Below are 23,723 nucleotides of genomic sequence, written 5' to 3'. Positions count from 1 at the left end.
ACGTTTTTATACACAGAAACCAAAAGGAACGACAGATTTCTCAAAATGTAGGAGGAAAAAGTCGGATATTAGACTCTGAAATGTAGTGGAGTGAAAGGAAAAAGTCGCCCAGAAATGGAGAAACTTCAGTACAGATACACCAAAAATACTAAAGTACAGAAACCAATTACATTTACTGTCCACCACCGCTCTGTTGTAATGGTCACCTACACTCTTGAGACACTTTGGTCTTTGTTATGTAATGCTTAACATGCATGTATGTAGAGTTCAACAGATCTCTATTTTAATTCATTGTCATAAATCAAACACATTTTATTGGGCATTCCATCAATCAATAATATCCAACTGTGGTTTGTTTTAAGTAAAAATAACAAAATACAGGTAATTTACAAAATTAGCTCTTGTGTGGTGTTGATGTGTTTGTTACCCAGTGGTCTGGTGGTCCCACCACATTGCTGTTTTTTTTAAATCAATATAACCAAAAGCATTTCTGTAAAAATATATAAATATTGTTATAGATGGACGTTTTTGAGTTATACCAGAGAACTTGTAGAAAGGAGAATTAACACTCCGGCGCCTCAAGTACATTCATGACTCATGTCTGTGAGCACAAACAGCCAATGAGCTGCTCCGCTTGCCAACCAATCAGCACTCAGTAGCAGTAATGCCAGCATGCTGCTGCCCAAAAGCCGTTGGGCTCCATTCACTCCCATTCATTGAGGACTCGCTTGTGGGTGCCCTCTGCTGTTCTGCAGTCCTGTTTATGATATATTGGGGGAAATGCGAAGGTGCCAGATTCCTCATAAACCAGCTCTGGTTAAACGCAAAATTAGCTTAAACTGTCACCACCAAAACAAAGGGTCAAGTTTCAATAGCTTTCGCTTTATTAGTGACAAAATGAAGTGTTTTAATATAACAGGGAAAATCAATGTACAGGGTCACTCAAAGGAAAAGGATTTTAATCTGAAGTGTGTTTCCAACTCTGAACCAATTCGATGGAATGATCCATACATCACTGCTGTAGGAAGAAAACCTTCTATCTCCATTTTTCATGTTTTTCAGGTTTCGACCGAATTTGAAATTACCTGTTGTCCTTTTCCTCATGAAATTTACAAACAGCGTATGGACCAAAAGAAACGGCCCAAAATGCCTCGGAAAGACGTCTGGTTCCATTGACTTACATTGAAGTAGGTTTTTTTTCTTCTCCTGTAAAGTTAAAGTTTTGGAGATCGAGGTTTTGTTCTGAAAGCAGTGATATAAATGTTTGTGTTTGTCCAGTCAGTGTACTCTGGCCTTTAGGATACTAGAAATGACAAAGTATATATATAATTGATTGCTTTAATGATGATGATGATGATGGAGTATTATTAAGCTTGACTCAAAGTACTATTTTGTTTCATTTCTTTAAATATAGTTGGCATCATTGCATGGCAGTGCCAGTGGAGGCCAAAACTCATTGCGGTGACAGAAAGGAAAAGGAACTGCTCCGTGTTCTTTGCCCACCCTTGTTTTTTCCTCACTGTCCTTTTATGGAATGCCACAGTTTTGGAGTAATCAGAGAAGCGGTGATTGTGGGACAGCCAGTGTGTGATCAGTAAAAATGACTGAGATTCCTGTTCACTGTGGCTACAGACCTTCATGTCACTTTCCTTCAGATAAAGAATCATCTGGAGAAACTGGAAGCCCAAAATAGTGGCCGGGGGAAGGACCACGCTCCTCCTTGCTGCTGATGTATGGAGTTTTCTGACTGGTTTGTGTGACATGCAGTCATGGTGTAACTTTCACTTTGTGAAAATGCTGTATATCAAGTTCCTGATCTCCAAGCTGTTATTAGAGATGCAGGTCGTCTCATTTCCTGCTTTGTCGGCTCCTCCTCCTTTCTGACTTGGTGTGTTTAAACTGCCAGCCAGATGGGGACGAGTAAAGCATGCGAGCACCGGAGGACTGAAGACCAGGAGCCTAACAGAGCATCCTGAGATGTACGTATCCTGAGTTTTATCCACTAAAGCTGGTGTGTGTTCAGTGAATAGTTGAACTTTTTTGTGTAATGATGTTTTTGATGTAAGAATTAAACAAGATGCAGACCAACTTGCAATAAATGGAACAAATAAAATTAGAACGTGCGACTTTTAATCTTTCACCAATTCAGTGCATCACTGTACTTATTACACTATATTCATAAAACATCACCGCTGCTGGAACAAAACCTCGTATCTCTATTTTTGTCCTTTTTCAGGGTTTTTTTTTTTTTTTTTAAATACATAATTTGAAAATGCCTGTTACACTTTACAATGTATGCAAATTTCATGATGAACTGACCAATGGAAACGGCCCAAAGTGACTTGAAAAATTCTGGTTCCATTGACTTACATTGAAAGTAATGTTTTTTTTTTTCCCCTTCTCCTGTAAAGTTTTGTTAAAATTTTGGAGATAAAGTTTTGTTCCAACAAATACATTATTTATTTAAAAAATGAACAGTGAAATTAGAATGTGTAATATTCTACATGAATATATTTTATATAAAATGAAAAATTTCCTCTAAGAATGATGCACAATACAATCTTGTAATTAGGCATTAAAATCTCTGAGTGTAATTGTTACTAATCAGTTGATAATTATGTTGAAAAACAGGCTTAATACGCTGTATTTAATGAATAGAACATAATAGAACAAAACCTCGTGTTTCCAAAACTTTTTACAGAAAAAGGAAAAAACCTACTGTAACTAATGCAAGTCTATGGAACCAGACGTTTGTACAATTCATTTTGGGTCATTTCTTTTGGTCCAATCATCATGAAATTTACACACAATGTAAAGAGCAACAGCTACTTTCAAATGTTGTCAAAAACTGAAAAATGACAATTTTTTTTTTTTTTGTTCCACCAGCAGGAGATATTATTGATATCAGATGTTTAAATCCAATATATTATACGTCAGTATAGTCAGTGGTGTTGACCGTTTCAGTGCCTGCCTGCCTTCTTAACTCAGCCTCATTAACTTCATTTAACATCTGTATTTTCCTTATAACATTTCTAACCTTAATACATGGAAAATGAAATAAGATCACACTGATAACATATTTGCCCGGGTGGAGGCATTTGGGGTCTTTGTTTTAAAACCAGCCTCAGATCCCTCCGCTTTTCCTCGTCAGCTCTGCTGTTTTCACACTTAGTCCAGTGAACATTTATGCTTAGTCCATTACTGTGAGCCAAAGGTTGTGGGTTGGTTTCACAGCCGAATGAAATGGTGTCACACCTACGTTTGCAAATAGACTGAATAACACTGCTGTGCTCATGCCCTATCACTTTCAGAGCTACAAGCCTTAACCCTTGTGTGATGTTGCTGTTACTCAGTGGTCTGGTGGACCCACCGCATTGTGTTTAAGTCAATACAGCCATAACAATGCATGTAAACATACCAGATGTTTAAAGTATCACACGTGGTCAGCATAGGGTTCTCCTTTAGCAGCTGTAGCCAGTCAGCAGCCTGTCCATGTTGTCCCCAGACACATGACTAGGTGTAGCCAAGTAATGGGCAACCAAGTCATGATATGCACGCTGCTAATTGGGTGTAATTTAATGAAGGGGCATGTTCAAATTAATAGCAGTGGAGTTTAATTGCGAGGTCATTTGCTATGGGAAGAAACAGGTGTCAAATATGGCCCTTATTTAAAGAAGGAGGAGAGCAAATGGAAGGGGCAAGGCACCTAACCCCCAGTTGTTCCCCGGGTGCCGTGGATAGGGCTGCCCACCACTCCAGGCAAGTCTGCTTACTGCCCCCTAGTGTGTGTGTGTGTGTGTGTTTCACTGCACGGATGGGTTAAATGAAGGTCTAATTTCACAGTGTGCAAACACAGTGACAAATGGTTCGATTCAATTCACGTACCAGTTGGTTTTCACCCTTGCTCAGTGAGTAAAATGGGTTCCAGACATCGTACCGAAGGAGAAAGAACCTTGATCAAGATGTTGATTGGAGAGGGGAAGACAAAGTAGTGCAGAAAATAATTGGCTGCTCAGCTAAAATGATCTGAAATGCTTTAAAAATGGCAAAACTCAACAGGTTGTAGGAAAAGAAAACACTGCCATCCGCCTGGATCATAGAATAAGAATGGCAAAGAAGCAATGATCAGCTCCAGGGACATCAAAGAAGATCTTCAGTTACCTGGGAGCACTGCAACAATCAGAAGATGCCTACGTGAAGCCTATTGGCAAGAAAGCCTCGTAAAAGTACCATTGCTGAAAAAGACGTGTTGAAAAGGAACACATTGGTCTGGCCTAAAGAGAAGTGGCACAACATTCTCCAGACAGATGAGAGCAAGACTGTTCTTATTGGGTCTAAAGGCCACAGACTGAATTATAAACACCGAATTCAGGCCACAGTACACTGAAGACTGAAACATGGAGGTGCAAGCATAATGGTTTGGAAATGTTGCTCTTATTTTGGAGTTGGGCCCCATTTATCACAGGCACCATGGACCAGTTTGACTATATCTAAATACTGGAAGGGGTCATGTTGCCTTATGCTGAAGAAGAAATGCCCTTGAAATGGGTGCTTCAACAGGACAACGACCCCAAAACACACCAGCAAGTGGGCAACATCCTGGTTCCAGACCAACACGGTTGTTATGAAGTGGCCAGCCCAACCCCCAGACCTCAATCCAATTGAGAATTTGTGGAGCGACATCTCAAATGCTGATTTTGATGCAAAACCCAAGAATGCAGAAGAACTGTGGAATGTATTCCAGTCAGTTTGGGCTGGAATATCTGTTGGCAGGTGTCAGATGTCAGCATGTCACAGAGGTAAAGCAGTTATCAGAAATAAAAGGTAATAGAAGTAAATATTAGGTCAGTGATTTAACAGAAAAGCTAAATCTGTTTATACTGTAAATATTCGAGTTTCTAAATGAAAATGCAGACTGCTATTTTTCTTCATTTTCAGTTTAAAAATTGATATTTTGTTCATGTTTTTATTTGGAGTTGTGCAGTGCTCCCAGTGCCTTAGGATATCGAAAGAAATGCCATTATTGAGTTGACAACCATTTGTCACTGAAATTAGACCTCTGCATTTAACCCATCCGTGCAGTGAAACACCCTCATACACACACACTAGTGAACACACACCCCTATCCATGGCGCCCAGGGAGCAGTTGGGGGTTAGGTATCTTGCTCAAGGGCACTTCAGTCATGGACTGTCAGCTGAGGGGATCGAACTGGCAACCTTCCGGTTTCCTGACCTCCAGCCCACGACTGCCCCATCAATATTATGAGGATCCAGCTTTTTCTCAGTTGTTTTAAAAACACTGCTATTATTTTGCAAATAACTGTAGGTGCAGTTTGTAGTTCTACAGTTACAGACTGTAGTCCATCTGTTTCTCTGATACTCTGTTACCCTGTTCTTCAGTGGTCAGGACCCCCATGGACCCTCACAGAGCAGGTACTATTTGGGTGGTGGGTCATTCTCAGCACTGCAGTAACACTGATGTGATGGTGTGTGTTGTGCTGGTCTGAGTGGATCAGACACAGCAGTGCTGCTGGAGTTTTTTTTTTTTTTTTTTTTAAATAAACATCTGTGTTGCTGGACCGAGGATAGTCCCCCAGCCAAAAACATCCAGCCAACAGCATCCTGTGGCCACTGATGAAGGACTAGACGATGACCGACGAACTGTGCAACAGCAGATGAGCTGTCGTGTCTGACTTTACATCTACAAGGTGGACTGACAAGGTAGGAGTGTCTAATAGAGTGGACAGAGAGTGGACACAGTGTTTAAAAACTCCAGGAGCACTGCTGTCTGATCCACTCAGACCAGCACAACACACACTAAAACACCACCACCACGTCAGTGTTACTGCAGTGCTGAGAATGACCCACTACCCAAATAGTACCTGCTCTGTGAGGGTCCTGCAGGGGTCCTGGCCACTGAAGAACAGGGTAAAAAGGACTTCATTCTGACAACTGACATCCAGCTCCATTCCAGTCACTTCAACAGCAGATTGGCTGCATTTATCACCACCCATTTCATCCCAATTTTTTCCCAGCTATGCAAGCACACGAATTTGACAGTACAGGCCTTTTCTGAAAATATAGGAAAATATCAAAATATAAAAATGTTAGTTAAAATCTTAAGCCTACAAAAAAGTAGTATGCTTAGATTTCAGTGCAGATCAATGGAGAAAATTTTGGTCCAATCACCATGAATGTTTGACAAGTGGCTGTTAGTGCTGTCAAAATTATGTAAAAACAGAAAAATGATCTCTGTATCAAATACTGGCACTTCCAACAGTTAACCAAGTACTCATTCACATCCTTAATACATTAGCAGGAAGCAGGAAACAGTATTTTAGTTACTTGTTGAATCCCACCAGCCACAGGTTAACAGCGCAGGTTGAGTATAGCTCTGATTCTAGCTGGTTATTTGTCTATTATATATTCCATGACATCCATACAGGGCCCAGCTGGGCAAACCAGGCTGAAAGGCTGATTCAAGCGGAAGTAAAACATCCCATTGATATCTTGAGCAACAAGCACGTGCCCTCTTATGACTGTCCGCTCTGCGGCGTGTGCGTTAGGTACTGTGTTTACACTGTGTGCACTGGTGTGACTTGGCCAGTAACGGCAAGTTGACTAAATGGGTGGTGATGTTATCTGGGACAGTTATACACTTCAGCTTCCTGCTTTTAGCATATTAAAGCTCAGCCTAGTGTACATTTAAAAGTCTTGCTTTCCACCATCCAGCTGACCAGAAATCAGCTTGCAAATTAAAAATGTTAGTCAAATTTCTTGCGTCGTTTTTTCTGACTGTACATCCTGGAAGCATAACTAGTCCAGTCTAGTGAGGTCCCAGCTGTCAGGTGAGGAGCCAATTAACAAGAACACAATATCAATACATGTCATCCAGTCAGTTCACCAAAACGTGACAGAGCTGGTAGTCAGAAAAGAAGCACCATCAGACTTCTTCACTTTCCTCAGCACACAGTTCAATAATAACATTTACATAGCGCTTGTCATGCTGGTGGCAGCTCAAAGTGCTTTACAGACCGGCGATAAAGCTCAGCAGTAATACAAGAAACTATATGGGTTAATTTAGAATGAGAAAATTACAGATCAAACTAAAGAAAACACCATGAGAATGAGTTTTAGTTAAATGCCACATGTTTTAGATGCTTCAAGTGTCCACTGAGCTTGACCACCTAATAAAAGGTGAACTGAGCTCCAGTTTAGAAGCAGAATAACTGAATGAGTCCTCTCCATGCTTCCTGTATTTTACAGAAGGTGTTTGTAGAAGGTCACTATCTGCAGATCTAAGATCATAAGACAGGCACTCTGATATAGGAGGTGCTTTAAGGTCATTCAGAGCCTTAAAAAAAAAAAAAAAAAAAATAGTAGCAGAGCTTTGAAGTCTATCCTGGACGATACAGGCAGCCAGTGCAGTCGTTTCTAAACAGGACTGACCTGATCTCCCTGTGTTTTTGTTAGGATGCCGTTCCATTTTGTATGAGTTGTAAGGGATGTGCTGCTTTCTTAGGAAGTTCAGCAAGAAGATCATTACAGTGATCAACTCTGCTGTAACGAATGCATGAAAACATTTCACTGCGTCGCTCAGAGAGAAGGTTTGATATTTCTCAGATGATAAAGCTACTTTAGTGACTGTTTACATGTAGATAAAGCAGAGCTCAGAGTCTAAGATCACACCAGGTTTCCTGCTTCAGGTTTGGTATATGAAGCTAAAGAACCAAGTTTCTCATAAAGCAGCTTTCTCTGCGTTTTTAAACCAACAGTCAGTATTTTCATGATTTAATCGTAGAAAATTGCAGCATCCACTGAGAAATATGACAGCTGGTCAGGCTGTCTACAGAGTCTTGACCATCAGAAGGAATGGAAGTGTATTACGGTGTCGTCAGCGTAGCTATGAAGGTTTACATTATGCATCCTAATGACACCGCCTAGCAGTAGCATCGGGATAGTTCTGCAACCCATAATCTGAAGGACGCAACCTTTACTCCATTAGGAGGAAAGTAGCAGCAAACATTCAATGAGGGACAAAAGTTGAGGTAGGTTTGTTCTTTCCTGCTTCCAGAGGCTTCCACAAGCTTTCGTGCCATTTGGTTTTAATGAAAGGCAATGACTAGACCTTAAGCATGTTTGAACTACACAGGCCCAGAATGGGACTTGGTCTTCAGACCAGGAGTTACATGCAGGCCCCCAGCTTCTTCCCTCCAATGCATGTCGCGGAAGTGAGCTGCTTACACTTGAGAAGCTCTCTCGATTTGTTTCAGGTTGAATTCTGTATAAAGATAAAGACTCACCTGTTTTAGGCCCCATCCTCTTCTAGAGATGCTGGACTGTCTGTCATTTGACCCAGAGGCTTGATCATCACTGTACAGCTTCAAAATAAACCATGTTTATAACAATTAGCAGGGCTGGACCACTTGAGCTGGGGGCTGCTGGTTGGACACTAGCATACAGCAGTTCATCAGTGTCCTGTGCTTATATGTGCAAGTTTATACATTAGCTCACAGTAACTGGCCCAAAACACCATCAGCCCACCATTAATTGTCCAGTCTGTCCCAGTTACCCACTCCAACACTGCCAAGGCCTGCAGCGAAAGAATCATGGGTGTCAAACATTTATTGCACCATCATTTGCCAAAATGACCATCCTTTATTAGGGCTTGGTGTAGGCCAGAGCAGGATTCATTATGTAACCAACTGGTTTAATTTAAGGCAGATTTAATCGCTTTTAATTTAAGGTAGTACTGATATAAACAAAATGATGGATCATCCAATCAAACTTACACATTTCCCCATTCCCCAAATGTAGTTAATCAGCAAAGACACATTTGGTGTCTGATGATTTGAACTGAGCTTAACAACTTAGGAGTCTGGCCACTTCCTATTTCCCCCATTATATAAAACAGGACTGCAAAACAGCAGAGGGCGCCCACGAGCGAGTCCTCAACGAATGGGAGCAAATGGAGCAACAGCTAAAAATCAAAAGTTAAATAGTTTCTAATTACTTGCACAATTTTAGAAGGTATAAGGATGCATTTCACTAAAAAGAGCAAAGAAAAGTTTTTGGGCTGCAGGACGCCAACATTACTACTACTGAATGCTGATTGGTTGGTGAGCAGAGCAGCTCATTGGCCATTTGTGCTCACTGACTTAACGTACATGAGCCACAATTTTAAACTCTAACTCGAGTTTAAGCTCTTAAAATGTAACAGCAGGTTTAAGATGTTTTACGCTGCTGTTTTCCAGAAGTGACCATTCCTTTACATTAAGATTTAAGCATTTATAAACCATGATTGTGCTCAAATGCTCCATCATAATCCAGTCATTTTGGACTCACTCGGCAGCGCCCTCTAGTGTTTGAGAACCCTAAAAGACATCGTAGATTGTCAATTCTTCAAGTTCTCTGGTCAAGTTTCACAAATAGACTTGCTTGTGTGGCTTCGGACATACGGCCATCTACAAAAATGGACAAATACACAGTTTAGGCTTCAAGGTGGCTGCTTCTACCATTTTTAGCTATATGATGTACTTTCACCCATTTTATGGCAACAATATGACAGTAAAACAAACTCCAAAATGGTAACTTCACAGGAGAATCAAAAAACCTACTTTACTTTTAATGCAAGTCAATGGAACCAGACGTCTTTCCAAGTCATTTTGGGCCGTTTCTTTTGGTCCATTCACCATCAAATTTACGATGTAAAAGGACAACACTGAAATACGACAGAAATGGAGATGCGAGGTTTTCTTCCTAAAGCGGCGAAAAGCAAGCATGTTTGAGGTTACTTGCCATGGTTTGAAGCAAATGCATATTGATTTAGGCTTACAGTTGGCACAATGCTAATTCATGGGGCCAAGTACTTGATCTTCCACTACTTCTTGTTAGCTACATTAGTATAATAGGTCCTGTGCAGGCCTAAAGAAACTAACTTTAGACACCAAACAAGTCTTGGCTGACTGGGGCAAGTTAAGCAGTAATGCTGCTTTCAAGTGCAAACAGGGAGGTCGTTTCTTTGAGCAGGAACTCCTTCACTATGTGAGAGATGAACACCGAGTTTTGTTAAATGGGTGTAGTTTATTAACTAGCTGGCATCTATTGGTTTTGTCCCATTTTACTCTAGGAAGCAAATTAAATGTAAACCTGTACATGTTTCCAATTCACTTTACAATGACCCTCCTATTTGTACAGTTTCTCTGATTGTGTTCCATCGTTTGACTTCTAAACTTAGTCTTGATGAAAACAGTGTTGACATTACAACTCGGCCAATTCGTGCCAAATCAGAAACTTCGTGTTAGACAGTCATCCGACATCAAAGGAGGTGCTTTCTGGTGGGAAACTAACTAATTTGATCAAACCAAGACCACTTGATAGCAGCATTAGTGTGTGTTTTTGCTGAAACCATCACTTTAAGCCCAGTTAGCACACTTACCTTTAAATCCAGCTTGGTTTATTTCACTCAAAGTGACTCTTAAGTTGAAGATTTGAGTCCACCTGCCCTCCACAGCATTTTCCTCAAAGTTTCCTTAAGACGGTCACCCAGAACTCAAGACCTGGAGGACCAGAATATGTGCGTATCACAGTGTTTGCCCTCTTCTAACAAACAAGTCTGAGGAAGGCCTTGATAATGAGCTGATGAGGTCAAGCAGGTGTTTTAAATGAGGTCCTGAACGCTGTTTTGCTGTGACTCTCTAAGCTGCGTTCACATTACAAGCCTCATTGCTCAGATCCCATCTCTTTGACACGATGGTTCACACTCGTTAGAGTCAGTGATTCAAATCTGTCATTAATGTGAAGGAGCTGACGTCCTGAAATGACCACAGGCGCCCATCCTACTCAGTGACGTCACGTGAATGAATCACTGCATCATCAGCACAAACTAACGAGCAGAACGAGCTTCGCTGAGAAGATCATTAACTCTGATCAGCTCTCAGCTTCATTATTAGAGCCAGACGGAGGAGAAAAGGGTGAGATGAGCTGCTTTTCCACCGTTTACAGGCTTCAACGGCTGTTTGGCGCTGCTGCCAGAGTAACTCTGAATGATAGCACAGTGGAAAAAAAGCACATGAATTCCGATCTGAGCGTCACATTAAGGTTGCATGGCCACGAATCGGATACGTATCCGATCTGGAACCACATATGAAAGTGACCAGTCAGATTTGTGTCCACACAGCCCTGAAAACAGGGCAAAAAATGGGATTTGTGCCACTTCAACCTGGTCATGTGATGTAGCCTCAGATTATATCTGCACCTACCCCTGGATAAGGATCCCTACAGAACCTCACCAGAACTTTACAAATGGTTCAACAGCCAGTAACATATGTGCAATTTTCAGTCAATTGTGTGTCAACAAGCAGTGAAGGATTAGCTTAGTTGGTCACTAATGTGAAGCCCTTAGGCTGAAGGGAGAATGAATTGAGAAGCAAATACTATTTTCTGTGATTAAGTTGCAAAATTAATGCTATTTATTGGGGCGTGTTTGGAAATGGATGAGAACTAAGCTCTTTCTTCTTCCAGGCAACATGGAGGAAACATGGTGGAGCATGAACTTCTCAAACCTTGATCTTCTACCAGCCATTACGTTCAGCAGTGACCAGCTTTCTCTTCTGATTATGGCCAGAGAATTCTTCTCACAGAAGCAGCTTTAGGTCAAGGAAGAGATAAGAAGGAGTAGAGGCTCTGGCCATGCGTGGCAGGCTCTATGACCTCTTCCTGGTCAATGTGTTGACGTGTGGGCTGGAGATATGCATGGCCACTGGAACCATCTACATCCCTCCCATGCTGCTGGAGGCTGGGATGGAGGAGCGCTTCATGACCATGGTGCTGGGTAAGTGAGATTCCCTCAAAGTGTAGCGTTCTCCAGCATCATTGGCAGTTAGTTTATCTCTTAGCTGGAAAACAGTGATGGTTAGGAGACCTCTCTTTAGGTCAAATGCAGTTGATTAGCCAAGATATGTTGTGGAAGCTTAGACACTTTAAAAAGATGGTTCTTCAAGGGTTCTTAAGTAAAGCCAATGGTTGTATCTGGAATAATTAGTTCAATATAGAACCATTTCATGCTTAAATGGATTTTTACATGGTGAAATGGTTCTTCAGATTGATGGACAGTGTGTTAGAACCTTTTAGTAAATGGAACCTTTTTGAAAATGGTTCTATTCAGCACCAAAACAGGCTCCTCTGTTGTTGCAAGGCTCTATATAAAAACTATTTTTCAAAAAAGTTCTATAAAGAACCATGTACAACACATTTTCCATAAATCTGAAGAACCGCTGCATGCAAAGAACCATTTGAGCATGAAATGGTTCTATTTATAAGTCATGGCTCTAAATAGAACCATTGTCTTTACTACAGAACCCTTGAAGAGCCATCTTTAAATGAGTTCCCATACCCTACCTGTTAGCATTGAGCAACACTGTGACATACTTTAAAAGGTGGTTCTTTAAGGGTTCTTGATTAAAGCCAATGGTTCTATTTAGAACTCAGAGTTCGATATAGAACCATTCGGGGCTAAAAATGAATCATTACATGGTGAAATGGTTCTTCAGATTGACGGAGAATGTGTTGTATAAGACTATAAATAGAACCTTCTTCAAAATGGTTCTGTGTAGCACCAAAACAGGTTCTTCTATTGTTACAAGCTTGACATTGGAACAATAATAGTACTCATGTTGGTGCTACAGATAAAGATTTTCAAAAAGGTTCTATATGGAACCATTTAACACATTTTTCATAATTCTGAAGAACCATTGCAGCATGTAAAGAACAATTTATGCATGGAATGTTTCTTTATAGAACTCTGAGTTCTAAACGGAACCATTGCCTTTACAAAAGAACTCTTGAAGAACCATCATTATTTTAAGTGCGTTTCCATACCCCACCTATTAGCATTGAGCAACATTGTGACATACTTTAAAATATGGTTCTTCAAGGGTTCTGAAGTCAAGGGTTCTATTTGGAACTGTGAGTTCAGTATAGAACCATTTCATGCTTAAACAGATTTTTACATGGCGAAATGGTTCTTGAGATTGATGGAGAAAATGTTGTATATGAGAATAAATGGAACCTTTTTGAAAATGGTTCTATATAGCACCAAAACAGGTTCTTCTATTGTTATAGAAGGTAGCTTCACATCAAAATAAATGCAGAACCTAAGAGAACCATCACAGAACTCAGAGTTCTGATTAGAACCATTGCAATTATTAAAGAACTCTTGAAGAACCGTCTTTAAGTATATTCCCATACCCGCCTATTAGCACTGAGCAACACTGTGACGTGCTTAAAAAGATTGCTCTTCAAGGGTTCTGTAGTAGAGGCAATGGTTCTATTTACATCCATGTAATGCTTTTGGTATGGTTACTTCTATTTTTAGATTGGATACGAATCCAATCTAGGACCACATATTTAAGCCTACGTTCACATCACCAGGATCTGAATCTGATTTTTTTGCCCTAATGTGACTCAGATCTGATGTTGAAGTGGCACAAATCCCATTTTTTGCCCTGTTTTCAGGGCTGTGTGGGCACAAATCTGATCTTTTCAAATCCGACCTGAGTCACTTTCATGTGTGGTCCTAGATCGTATACGTATCCGATTCGTGGCCATGTGACCTTAATGTGACGCTCAGATCGGCCATCATTCAGAGTTACTCTGGCAGCAGCGCTGAACAGCCTTTAAATCCTGTTAAACGTTGGAAAAGCAGCTCATCTCACCTTTTTCTCCTCCGTCTGGCTCTAATAATGAAGCTGAGAGCTGATCAGAGTTAATGATCTTCTCAGCGAAGCTCGTAAGTTTGTGCTGATGATGCAGTGATTCAGTCACATTTACGGCATTTTGGCTGACGCTCTTATCCAGAGCGACTTACAGTTTGATCATTTTACACAAGTAGGTGAAGGTGGTGGAATCTTGCCCAAGGACTCTATTGGTATAGTGTAGGGCGCTTACCCAGGTGGGGGATTGAACCCCAGTCTACAGCATAGAAGGCAGAGGAGTTACCCACTACACTACACCAGCCACTTGTCACGTGATGTTACTGAGTAGGATGAGCTCATGAGGCTCATTTCAGGACGCCGGTTCATCATATTAATGAGGGATTTGAGTCACTTACCTAAACGAGTGTGAACCATCGAATCAGAGAGATGGGATCTGAGCAACGAGGCTTGTAATGTGAACATAGCCGAAGTGGCTCAGGTCTGACTTGAAAAGATCAGATTTGCATGTCCAAACAGCTCCAAGTCACATTACAGCAAAAAATTGCTTTTGTGCCAGTTCAGCCTGGTAATCTGACGCTTCCAAGTGTTGCTTACATAAAATAATGTTATGTAGTTTCTGTAAAGCAAATTATTGTTTAAAAATGTAAATCTGGATTTCCACCCCCCTTCTTGCTGTTTACACACCGGCCTTTACCAGGATGTTTTTGTTGACTCATTGTGTTTGCTTGAAACACTTACTGGAAATTCGAGGTCGTTCACGGTATTATGGAAGATTAGGGACAAACAATTGTCAGTGAAAACACCCTGTGCAAAAGTTAGAGACCCCCCTTCATTTATTTCATTTCCAGCTACAGCACACATTAAATACAACGTGTACGTTTTTCATCTGAGATTAGACACAAGATGATCCTCTCGCAGCAGCTTGGGGAAAGTCAGAGGAAAACAAATGAACACTGCAGTTTAGTTTAGTACAGTTTAGTCTCAAACTTGAGTTGATTAAGAGATGCAATACAAGTGGGAGCTCTAACAATCTTTCAAGGCCTGGTACACAAAACTGCCGCCCCTCAGATAAACGGCTCTAAAAAGCTTTCATCTTTTGAGAGAGAGGAGAAAATCAAGCTGCTTCAGATCTGAAAACATCCACAGGCGTTTGTGTTCATCCTTCCGCTTTGAGAAGACCACTTGGTCTGAAAGGATGTGTAGCTGTAAAGAAGCTGTTGCTGAGAGAAAGCCTTGTGTGGTGTTGTGGTCTGTGGGACCCATTTTCAATGCTTGCCAAAAGAAAATATGATTTTAATATTTCAACCCAGATTTTCTGTGAAGAACATACTGTATACTGTTTAAAAACTCCAGCAGCACTGCTGTGTCTGATCCACTCGTACCAGCACAGCACACACTAACACAACACTGCAGTGCTGAGAATGATCCACCACCCAAATAGTACCTGCTCCATGGGGGTCCTGACCACTGAAGAACAGGGTAAAAGGGGGGTAACAAACTATCAGAGAAACAGATGGGCTACATTCTGTAACTGCAGAGCTACAATGTGCGGGGAGTAAAAGTGTGGAGGTGCTGTGTCCTTCACTCTGTTCTACTCCTACATGGCCTGCTGTTTAGTGTGTGTCGGTGGACAATATGGACAGGCTGCTGACTGGCTACAGCTGCTAAAGGAGAACGCTACGCTGGCCACTTGTGATATTTTAAACATCTGGTATGTTTACATAAATTATTATGGCTGTATTGATTTTAAAAAACAATAATGTGGTGGGTCCAGCAGACCACTGAGTAACAAACACATCAACACCACACAAGGATTACACAAAGAAGTTGCTGGTTGTGATGTCAGGTTACCCCAACGTATCACCAAGACTGCAATAAATACTGTGGTGACTTTTAATATGATAGACACTTAATACCATTCATTTAAACTTCTACTTACCTGAAGTCCAGGGGGATCCAGGCGAGGTGGGAGCCTTTACAGATACCTGTAGAAGGTTAAACACAGCTAGCTCAACAATTCAAACATGCATGTGTATATAGGAAAGGAATGGCCACTGTATTTCTGTAAACAATTTAGTGTGTGGATTGTTTGTTCCATTGTCACCCCAGACTGGCTATTGGTATGACCCAGAATTAAGGTGGGTGGGGTTACCGGTTTAAAGGGGAAGGGGGACAATGGAGAAGGGAGAGAAGGATGTTTTAAGGACTGTCTGTGTGGCTTTGCAGACCCTATGACACAGAATTGTTTTAGTTCTGTAGGTGACAAATCGCTGCCAGATGCTGATTGCGGAGTCAGTGGGGTCATTTGGTCATTGCTTTGTTTTTCTTTAATTTTTTTTTCGTCTCTTTCCTCGTGAGTGTAAATACTTTGGTGTGTAGAACTAAAAATAAAACTGCAGAGCGCTGTTAAATTGAGTCCTTTTGTCCAAGATCGTTGAATGGTGAGCCTCCAGACCACTCCTTGACCACAGCACCATCAAAACGGCGACCACAGTGGTGTTTTCAGAACAATGGATTGACCATCCCCCCTCGAGTCCAGACCTCAACATCTCTGAATGTGTTCACTTCAGCTGCGAGAAGCAGAAAATACTAAACCAACGTCTAAGACATTCCATGTTCCAAGAGCCAGTTTCAGTAGCCGAGGATCGGAACGCCAATGCCCCCGCCTTCGGCCGCCACCCGATCCGCATTGCACCAGACTCCCATAAGCGCCTCTCCCACGGGTGGTGGGTCCATGGGAGAGTGATCCCATGTAGCTCTTTTGGGCTGGGCCCAGCCGGGACCCATGGGTAAAGGCCCGGCCACCAGGTGCTCGCCGAGGAGCCCCTCCCCCAGGCCTGAATCCAGGGTGAGGCCCCGGTAATCCTGATCCAGGCGAGAGAAACTGGGTCCTGTTTTTTTTCCATCATGGGGGGTTTTTGGATCACCCTTTGTCTGGCCCCTCACCTTGGACCTGTTTGCCTTGGGAGACCCTACCAGGAGCTTTCGCCAACATAGCTCCTAGGATCATGTAGGCATGAAAACCTCTCCACCACGGTAAGGTGGTGAATCGAAGGAGAGGCTAGGTTGAGAAGATCGGCAATTCAGGAGAGGTTTGGAGTAGAGCCACTGCTCCTCCACATTGAGAGAAGCCAGTTGAGGTGGTTTGGGCATCTGGTAAGGATGGCCTCTGGATGCCTCCCTAGGGAGGTGTTCCAGACATGTCCAATGGGGAGGAGAGGGAGGCCTGGGCCTCTTTGCTTAGGCTGCTGCCCCCGCGACCCGGACCCGGATAAGCAATTGAGGATGGATGGATGGAACATTTAAGACTGAACTTCAGAGGTGTGGAAAAATATTCCGTCAGACTTCTTTGAAAAATTGAAAGCAGAAAGACTGGAAACTGTAGTATCGGCAACCAGTGGACGCACTAAATACTGAAGAATTAGAAATCGCATGCAGTGTTTGAGTTGTATTCTGTACCCCAGTGTTTCTCAACCTTGGTCGTGGAGGGCCATCGTCCCTGCTCCCAACAAACCTGATGCAACTAATCGGCTTATTAACAGCCCATTGAGTTTAAGTGGGCATGTTAATGCAGGGAAAGCAGGGCAGTGGGCCTCCATTACCAGGGTCAAGAAACACTGCCTTACCCCAAATACAGCCTCTCAGCCAAGTCATGTCTGTTTGCTTCTTTGTTTCGCAATGGATAGTGTAGCGAATGAGTAATGGGAGGTTATGGGAACCTTTAAGCATTGTGCAAACATGGCTTAGTAATCCCAGGCTTGCTTTGAATGCGTCAAGTTGTTAAGTAATCTGACATGGATTTGCTGAAGTGGTTTCTGACACATTTCAGGATCCAGGATGACTAATACTATTGTTTTCAGTCATGCGACGTACTGGTTTACATTTTCCTGGATTACGTGATGTCATAAGTTCAGAAACCACTTAAGCAAGCATGTTTTGAGATTACTCTGCATGGTCGAGGTAAATGTGTGATGTTGTAGAAACAAACTTCAGTGACTAATCATTTCTTGAGGGAACGACTGTATTTGGGGTAAGTGGAAGGTTGACCAGCACGCCAAGGTCCAAAACACGACCGATTGTTGCCGTCATTAAACCCTTGGATCTTCATTTTTGTCCTCTTTTTTTTTCCTCACTTTGTGCATAAGCCCCGTTACCCTTTGCACTGTGATCAAATTACCTGATGAACAGACCAACCGAAATGAATTGGGTAGATTGTTTTGTTGAACTACTACATTCATTGCTTTAACTGATGTAGAAAGAACTTATGTCTAATGAATGTCTTTCACGTAGATGCTTTGACTTTTCATTCTTCCTCCTGGAAAAACAGCTTAGACATGAAGTCTAAACAGGTTTATTTATGCTGACCTGGTGCTGGTTTAGCTGGTCAGCCAGCATGGTCATGCTACTGACCAGCATGTATTACACAACATATCACTGCTGTCAGATGAAAAGCTTGCATCTCCAAACTGGTAACTTTACAGGAGGAGGAAAAAAACCTACTTTACTTTTAATGTAAGTTAATGGAACCAGACGTCATTTTGGGCCATTTCTTTTGGTCCATTCTTCATGAAATTTACACGCAATGTAAAGGCATTTTCATATTATCAAAAACTGAAAAACCACAAAAATGGAGATACGAGCTTTTCTTCCGACAGCAGTGATATGCTCGTTTTCTACGCTGCTGTTTAACTTTGTTCTAACTTCATTCTGTATTTTTGACTTGCCTCATAGCTGTTGGACCTGTACTGGGGTTAATATTCATTCCACCTATCGGCTTGGCGAGTGACAGCTGGAGCAGTCGTTATGGACGTCGGCGTCCTTTTATGTGGGCCTTGTGCATTGGCGTGCTGCTTGGACTTGTGGTCATTCCCCACGCTCCCCAGATCGCCGCTCTTTTTTCCAAACAGCACCACCAGTGGCTGGAGGTCCTGCTCCTGGTCGTTGCTATCTGCATAATGCAGTTCTGCGGACAGGCCTGCTTCACCCCTCTGGAGGCCCTGGTGTCGGACCTCTACCCTGGACAGGAGGAGAGCCATAGGGCTTTCTCCGTCTACTCCCTGATGCTCAGCCTGGGTGGCTGTGTGGGCTACCTGCTGCCTGCTGTGGACTGGAGCTCCCTGGGTGCCACGGCCTACCTGGGAGGCCAAGAGGCCTTCATTTATTCTCTCCTCATCGTCATTTTCCTCATCTGCCTGATGACCACAACCTTCATCTCGGAGGAACAGACAGCAGGGCTTGGAGGAGGTGGGCTAGAGGTGTCAAGGAGAGGTCCAAACTTGTGGAGCTTCTGCAATTGGCCACACAGATTGTTCTCATTGACTCAGCTCCTGAGGCGGACCCTGACTAGCCTCCTGTCTGTGGTGCCGAGGCTCTGTTCGCTGTGCAGCAACATGCCTGTGGTCATTGCAAGGCTGTTTGTGGCTGAGCTGTGCAGCTGGATGGCTCTTATGACTTTTGTGCTGTTCTATACAGACTTTGTCGGGGAAGGCTTGTATAACGGAGTACCGAGCGCTAAGCCTGGGTCCCTGGAGAGGCTCCACTATGAGGAAGGTATGCTTTTTCTAAGAGTTATGCTTGTCTTATACCAATGTTTCTCACCTGGGTACTCGTAGTCCGCCAGACAGTCCTTTTTGATCTGACAGTGCTCATCTTGGATAATATTGCTGGCTGATGTATAAAATACCAACATAGAAGTGTGTAACCTTTTATTAATATAGAAAACATGAAAACACCTCCCAAGCTTATGGATAAAGAATTTACACTCACCGGCCACTTTATTAGGTACACCTAATAAAGTAAAAGGTTGGACCCCCTTTTGCCTTCAGAACTGCCTTAATTCTTCGTGGCAGACTTTCAACAAGGTGTTGGAAACGTTCCTCAGAGATTCTGGTTGGTTATTTGAGTTCCTGTGGCCTTTCTATCATCTGGAACCAGTCTGCCCATTCTCCTCTGACCTCTCACATCAACAAGGCATTTTCGTCCACACAGCTGACCGCTCGCTGGATATTTCCTCTTTTTCGGACCGTTCTCTGTGAACCCTAGAGATGGTTGTGTGTGAAAATCCCAGCAGATCAGCAGTTTCTGAAATACTCAGACCAGCCCGTCTGGCACCAACAAACAAGCCATGTTCAAAGCCCCTTAAATCCCCTTTCTTCCCCGTTCTGATGCTCGGTCTGCACTTCAGCAAGTTGTCTTGACCACCTCTACATGCCTAAATGCATTGAGTAGCGTCCATGTGATTGGCTGATTAGCTATTTGTGATGACAAGCAACTGAAGTGTACATGAGTGTACATACAGTACTATGCAAATGTCAGAGACTTTAATTCGAATAGAACTGGCCATTACGTTCATCTTTTTTTGGAGATATTTCCAGCGAGGTGAGATGTAGGTTGATGCACTTGCATAAGGAATTGGACACTCAAGGAAAACAGGTCCTTACTGAGGAAAGGAAAAAGACAAATAAAAAAATAATGGAAGTCATAATAAAGGTAAAGAGCAGACACATTTAAATACAACCCGTTAAAGGTGATATTAAAAAACATCAAATAAACAAACATTACTCGCATCTGGGGGTATTTCTTAAAGCAGGATTTCTCAGTTTAGCAACATAAGCCCAAAATCAAGCATGTCCAATAGGAAAATGGCTGAGGAACATTCCTTCTGGCTCATCCTTGGGCTTACGCTATCTGGCTAACTGAAAAATCCTGCTGTGTGAAATAGGAAGTATAGTTTATGAAGTGGCTTCAAAGAATAAACTGGAGCAGTGAGGGCATGACGGAGCACAATGGTTGAATTAGCTGAATAATAGCTGATAGATTAATTAACTATATTTTCTTGTTGCAGCTCTAAACTATGTACTTTCATTAGTCTTTGATATCCATTGCAAATGTTTTGGCCCTTTTTGAGTCGTGTCGTCATGTCGATTGCTGTTGTCCCCCAGGTGTGCGGGTGGCCAGTCTAGGCCTGTTCCTGCAGTGTGTGGCGTCGGTGGGCTTCTCTCTGTTGATGGAGCGCATGGTGGCGTGTGTTGGTGCGCGAGCGCTCTACATGAGCAGCGTGGTGCTGCTTGCGTTGACCACGGCAGTGATGACCGTGTCTCACAATGTCGTTCTGGTCACTGCGATGGCCGCTGCGACGGGATACACCTTCTGCACTCTGCAGGTCCTGCCTTACACGCTCACCTGCCTCTACCACTCAGACAAGCAGGTAAAGCTCCGGTTATCTTGTTCCGTTTTCATAGTTTTCATTTGGCGTTTTCTTAATCAATTGGTACACTAATTGTCTGTTTACAGTAATTGATTACAGTTGTCCAGTCATTGTCATGTTACTGACCTCAAGATACTTTTGACATATACAAGAAATATCAAGTGAAACACCTACATAGTCTTCTACTACCAAGGTGTGCAGGACCTGCATTATAATTTTTTGCAACTCTGGTCAATTTTTTTTTTTTTTTGGGACAGTAAAACCTTGAGTATAAACTGATATTGATCTGATTTTTAATTTTTTTTTAAACTACTAAGCTTTTTAACATCTAGCTATTTTTTGTTTAAGCCCTTCACTTAAGATGAGCATCTAAAAGTAGGCCATCACGCTCAAACCACTTACAGGATTGGATCGTATCCATTCATTTCCCACTGATCCAGCATTTTCCGCTGACATCAGCCCATAAACAAATTGGTTTAATGTTACTGAAAACATGGGTGATGCCAATGATGAATGTTAATGAATGAATTTCAATAAAAATAAAAATGGACTTCAAGAATAAAGTCATAATATTGTTGAGAAGTCGCACGGTGTGATATTTCGAGAAAAGTCGTACGATTTCGAGTGAGCAGGAAACCGTTTATCTAGAATAAAGAGCCGGACGGACTCGGAGGAAACCGTCTGTCTGTGTTGTTGAAGGAGAACCTCAGGCAGGGTGGTCTACACGGCTATTGGGGGCTTCATCTCCCCCCATTCGAGGAGGGCATGAAGTTTCACAGACAGTGAGGATGAAGATCAAGATGATCCACAGAGAGACGGGAGTGAGTGGAGCTCCGGCGCCAGGACAGCAACCGAGACCCCAACGCGTTATAGCAGCCCCCCTACAGTTAGACCCCTACAGTTAGCCCACTTTAATCTTGAAATATTATACACACACACACAAACCTAAGCCACTTATCCTTCAGGGCCGCAGGGGGTGCTGGAGCCTATCCCAGTGGTCATCGGGTGGAAGGCAGGATACACCCTGGACAGGTTGCCAGTCCATCACAGGGCAGACAGACAGACACAATCACTTCGAAAAATTAAATTTTTCTCGAAATATTACAATTTTATTCCTGAAATAGTTTTTTTTTTTTTTCCTCAAAATATGAAATTTATTCTCAAATTAAGATTTTTTTTTTCCTCAAAATATTACGACTTTGTTCTTGAAGTCTATTATTTTTATTTTTATTAACAGTGGGCCTAAAACGCCTAACATCTGAATCTCTGTTCTCAGGTGTTCTTCTCCAGCAGCAGAGTCCAGCTCCCAACCAGCAGGGATGAGCCAGAGAAGCTCAAGTTGCCTCAAACGCAGCCGTCCACTAAGTACCACAGCACTAACGGGTGCGCACATGGACACCAAGCAAACATGCATAGCAAACCCACTGTGTCAACATCACTGAATCTGCACGTGACCCTGCCCATGGACACGTCCCCCACGTCCTCCCAACCACCTAGGGGCATGTGTCTGGACATAGCCATACTGGACAGTGCCTATCTGCTCTCGCAGGTCGTGCCTTCTCTCTTCATGGGATCCATCGTACAGCTTTTCCATAGTGTGAGCATCTACATGGCCTGTGCTTCTGCCCTCAGCCTGCTGGCTGTTTATTTCGCAAGCAAGATTGTCTTTGACAGGGCGGACATGGAAATGCTGCAGTGACTGCATGAAGCTAGTATTATTTATTGGAGTGTTTATAATGTGGAGAAAGTAATATGGGTCAAGTGCATTTTTCAGAATGCATTTAAAAAAAGAACGTTTTCTTGAAGCCTAATCTCCATCTAGTCACATCTGTAGCATGATATTCACTACAGTCTCCCTGTACTTAGAAAAAGTACAGAAAAATGTGTTCACCATATAATAGAAGCGCATCGGCAGTTGCTCCAGCAGCATCAAGAGGTTTTCTGTATGCTACAGATGTGGCTAATAAAGATTAGATTGACTATTGTGGTCATAAACACCTGTTTAATACTTTGCTTTAAACTATTTCAAGTGTCTTAAATGTGTACAAGACCAGAGTGATTCCATATGCCTATGAAAAATAAGGAATGTTTGAAAAGGGAGAAAGAAATAATGAAAAGAAGAGAGATGGCCGTGTATGTCATGTTGTGTGACCACATTTCTTCTGACTGACGCACCCCCTTTCCCCCAGAATACACTGGATACTTGCATATTACATATAAAGGGTACAAGTGTGTGCTCTAGCAGCCAGATGGGTGTTTTAAAAGAACGTTGATATACAGTTGTATGCACGTATTTGGGCGCCCCTGGTCATAAATCCGTCCTCTACATACAACACACTTGCACTTCTGCATGTTTTAATGCACTATTGCTGATAATTTGCTGAATTTAACATATTGGAGGAGGATAAAATGTGGCCTGGGCAAAACTTATGGCAGGTTGTTATTTTTCCCAATATGTTCAACTCGGGCAGCATGGTGGCGCAGAGGGTAGCGCTGTCGCCTCACAGGACGGGTCTGGGTTCGATTCCCTGGCCGGGCGACCGGGGTCCTCTCTCTGTGCATGTTCTCCCTGTGTCTGCGTGGGTTTCCTCCAGGTTCTCTGGTTTCCTCCCACAGTCCAAAGACATGCAGTCAGGCCAGTTGGACATGCTAGATTGCCCCTAGGTGTGAATGTATATGTCTATCTGTCTGCCCTGCGATGGACTGGTGACCTGTCCAGGGTGTATCCTGCCTTCCACCCAATTACGGCCGAGTTAGGCTTTAGCTCCCCCCATGACCCAGAAAGATAAGCAGCTTAGAAG

At 42.6% G+C, this 23,723-nt stretch overlaps 1 protein-coding gene and 1 long non-coding RNA gene across 6 annotated transcripts; one reads left to right on the top strand and one right to left on the bottom strand.

Moving 5' to 3' along the window:
• The first annotated feature begins 1,888 nt into the window (after nt 1-1,888).
• Nucleotides 1,889-23,063, top strand: LOC108437608 (solute carrier family 45 member 3). Of its 4 annotated transcripts, none has more exons than XM_017714805.2 (5): nt 1,889-1,979; nt 11,524-11,833; nt 18,447-19,265; nt 20,657-20,922; nt 22,199-23,063. In XM_017714805.2, the coding sequence occupies exons 2-5, from the start codon at nt 11,692-11,694 to the stop codon at nt 22,619-22,621; spliced, it is 1,650 nt and encodes a 549-aa protein (XP_017570294.1). In that variant the 5' UTR covers nt 1,889-1,979; nt 11,524-11,691; the 3' UTR covers nt 22,622-23,063. The 4 variants fall into 4 exon arrangements, with proteins under 4 accessions (XP_017570294.1, XP_017570293.1, XP_017570292.1 ...); XM_017714804.1 differs by lacking the exon at nt 1,889-1,979 and adding an exon at nt 10,934-10,973; XM_017714803.1 differs by lacking the exon at nt 1,889-1,979 and adding an exon at nt 11,158-11,307.
• Nucleotides 8,608-10,771, bottom strand: LOC108437609. Of its 2 annotated transcripts, none has more exons than XR_001858636.1 (3): nt 10,439-10,771; nt 9,618-9,759; nt 8,608-9,464 (listed from the first exon to the last, which is right to left on the bottom strand). It is a non-coding gene; the product is annotated as an uncharacterized LOC108437609 (long non-coding RNA). The 2 variants fall into 2 exon arrangements; XR_001858637.1 differs by having other exon boundaries at nt 9,623-9,759.
• Nucleotides 23,064-23,723: the final 660 nt, after the last annotated feature.

This window comes from Pygocentrus nattereri, chromosome 21 (assembly GCF_015220715.1).
Source record: "Pygocentrus nattereri isolate fPygNat1 chromosome 21, fPygNat1.pri, whole genome shotgun sequence".
In the NCBI taxonomy this organism is placed as follows: domain Eukaryota; kingdom Metazoa; phylum Chordata; class Actinopteri; order Characiformes; family Serrasalmidae; genus Pygocentrus; species Pygocentrus nattereri.
The sequence above is the reverse complement of the archived record's forward strand: the minus strand, read 5'-3'. Positions and strand labels throughout refer to the sequence as shown.

Bases quoted from the DNA above. Each gene is read 5' to 3' on its own strand.
- LOC108437608 (XM_017714805.2), top strand. From the start codon at position 11,692: ATGCGTGGCAGGCTCTATGACCTCTTCCTGGTCAATGTGTTGACGTGT. The intron at 19,266-20,656 runs GTATGCTTTTTC...GTTGTCCCCCAG, and splicing joins GAGGCTCCACTATGAGGAAG to GTGTGCGGGTGGCCAGTCTA. The intron at 20,923-22,198 runs GTAAAGCTCCGG...CTCTGTTCTCAG, and splicing joins TCTACCACTCAGACAAGCAG to GTGTTCTTCTCCAGCAGCAG.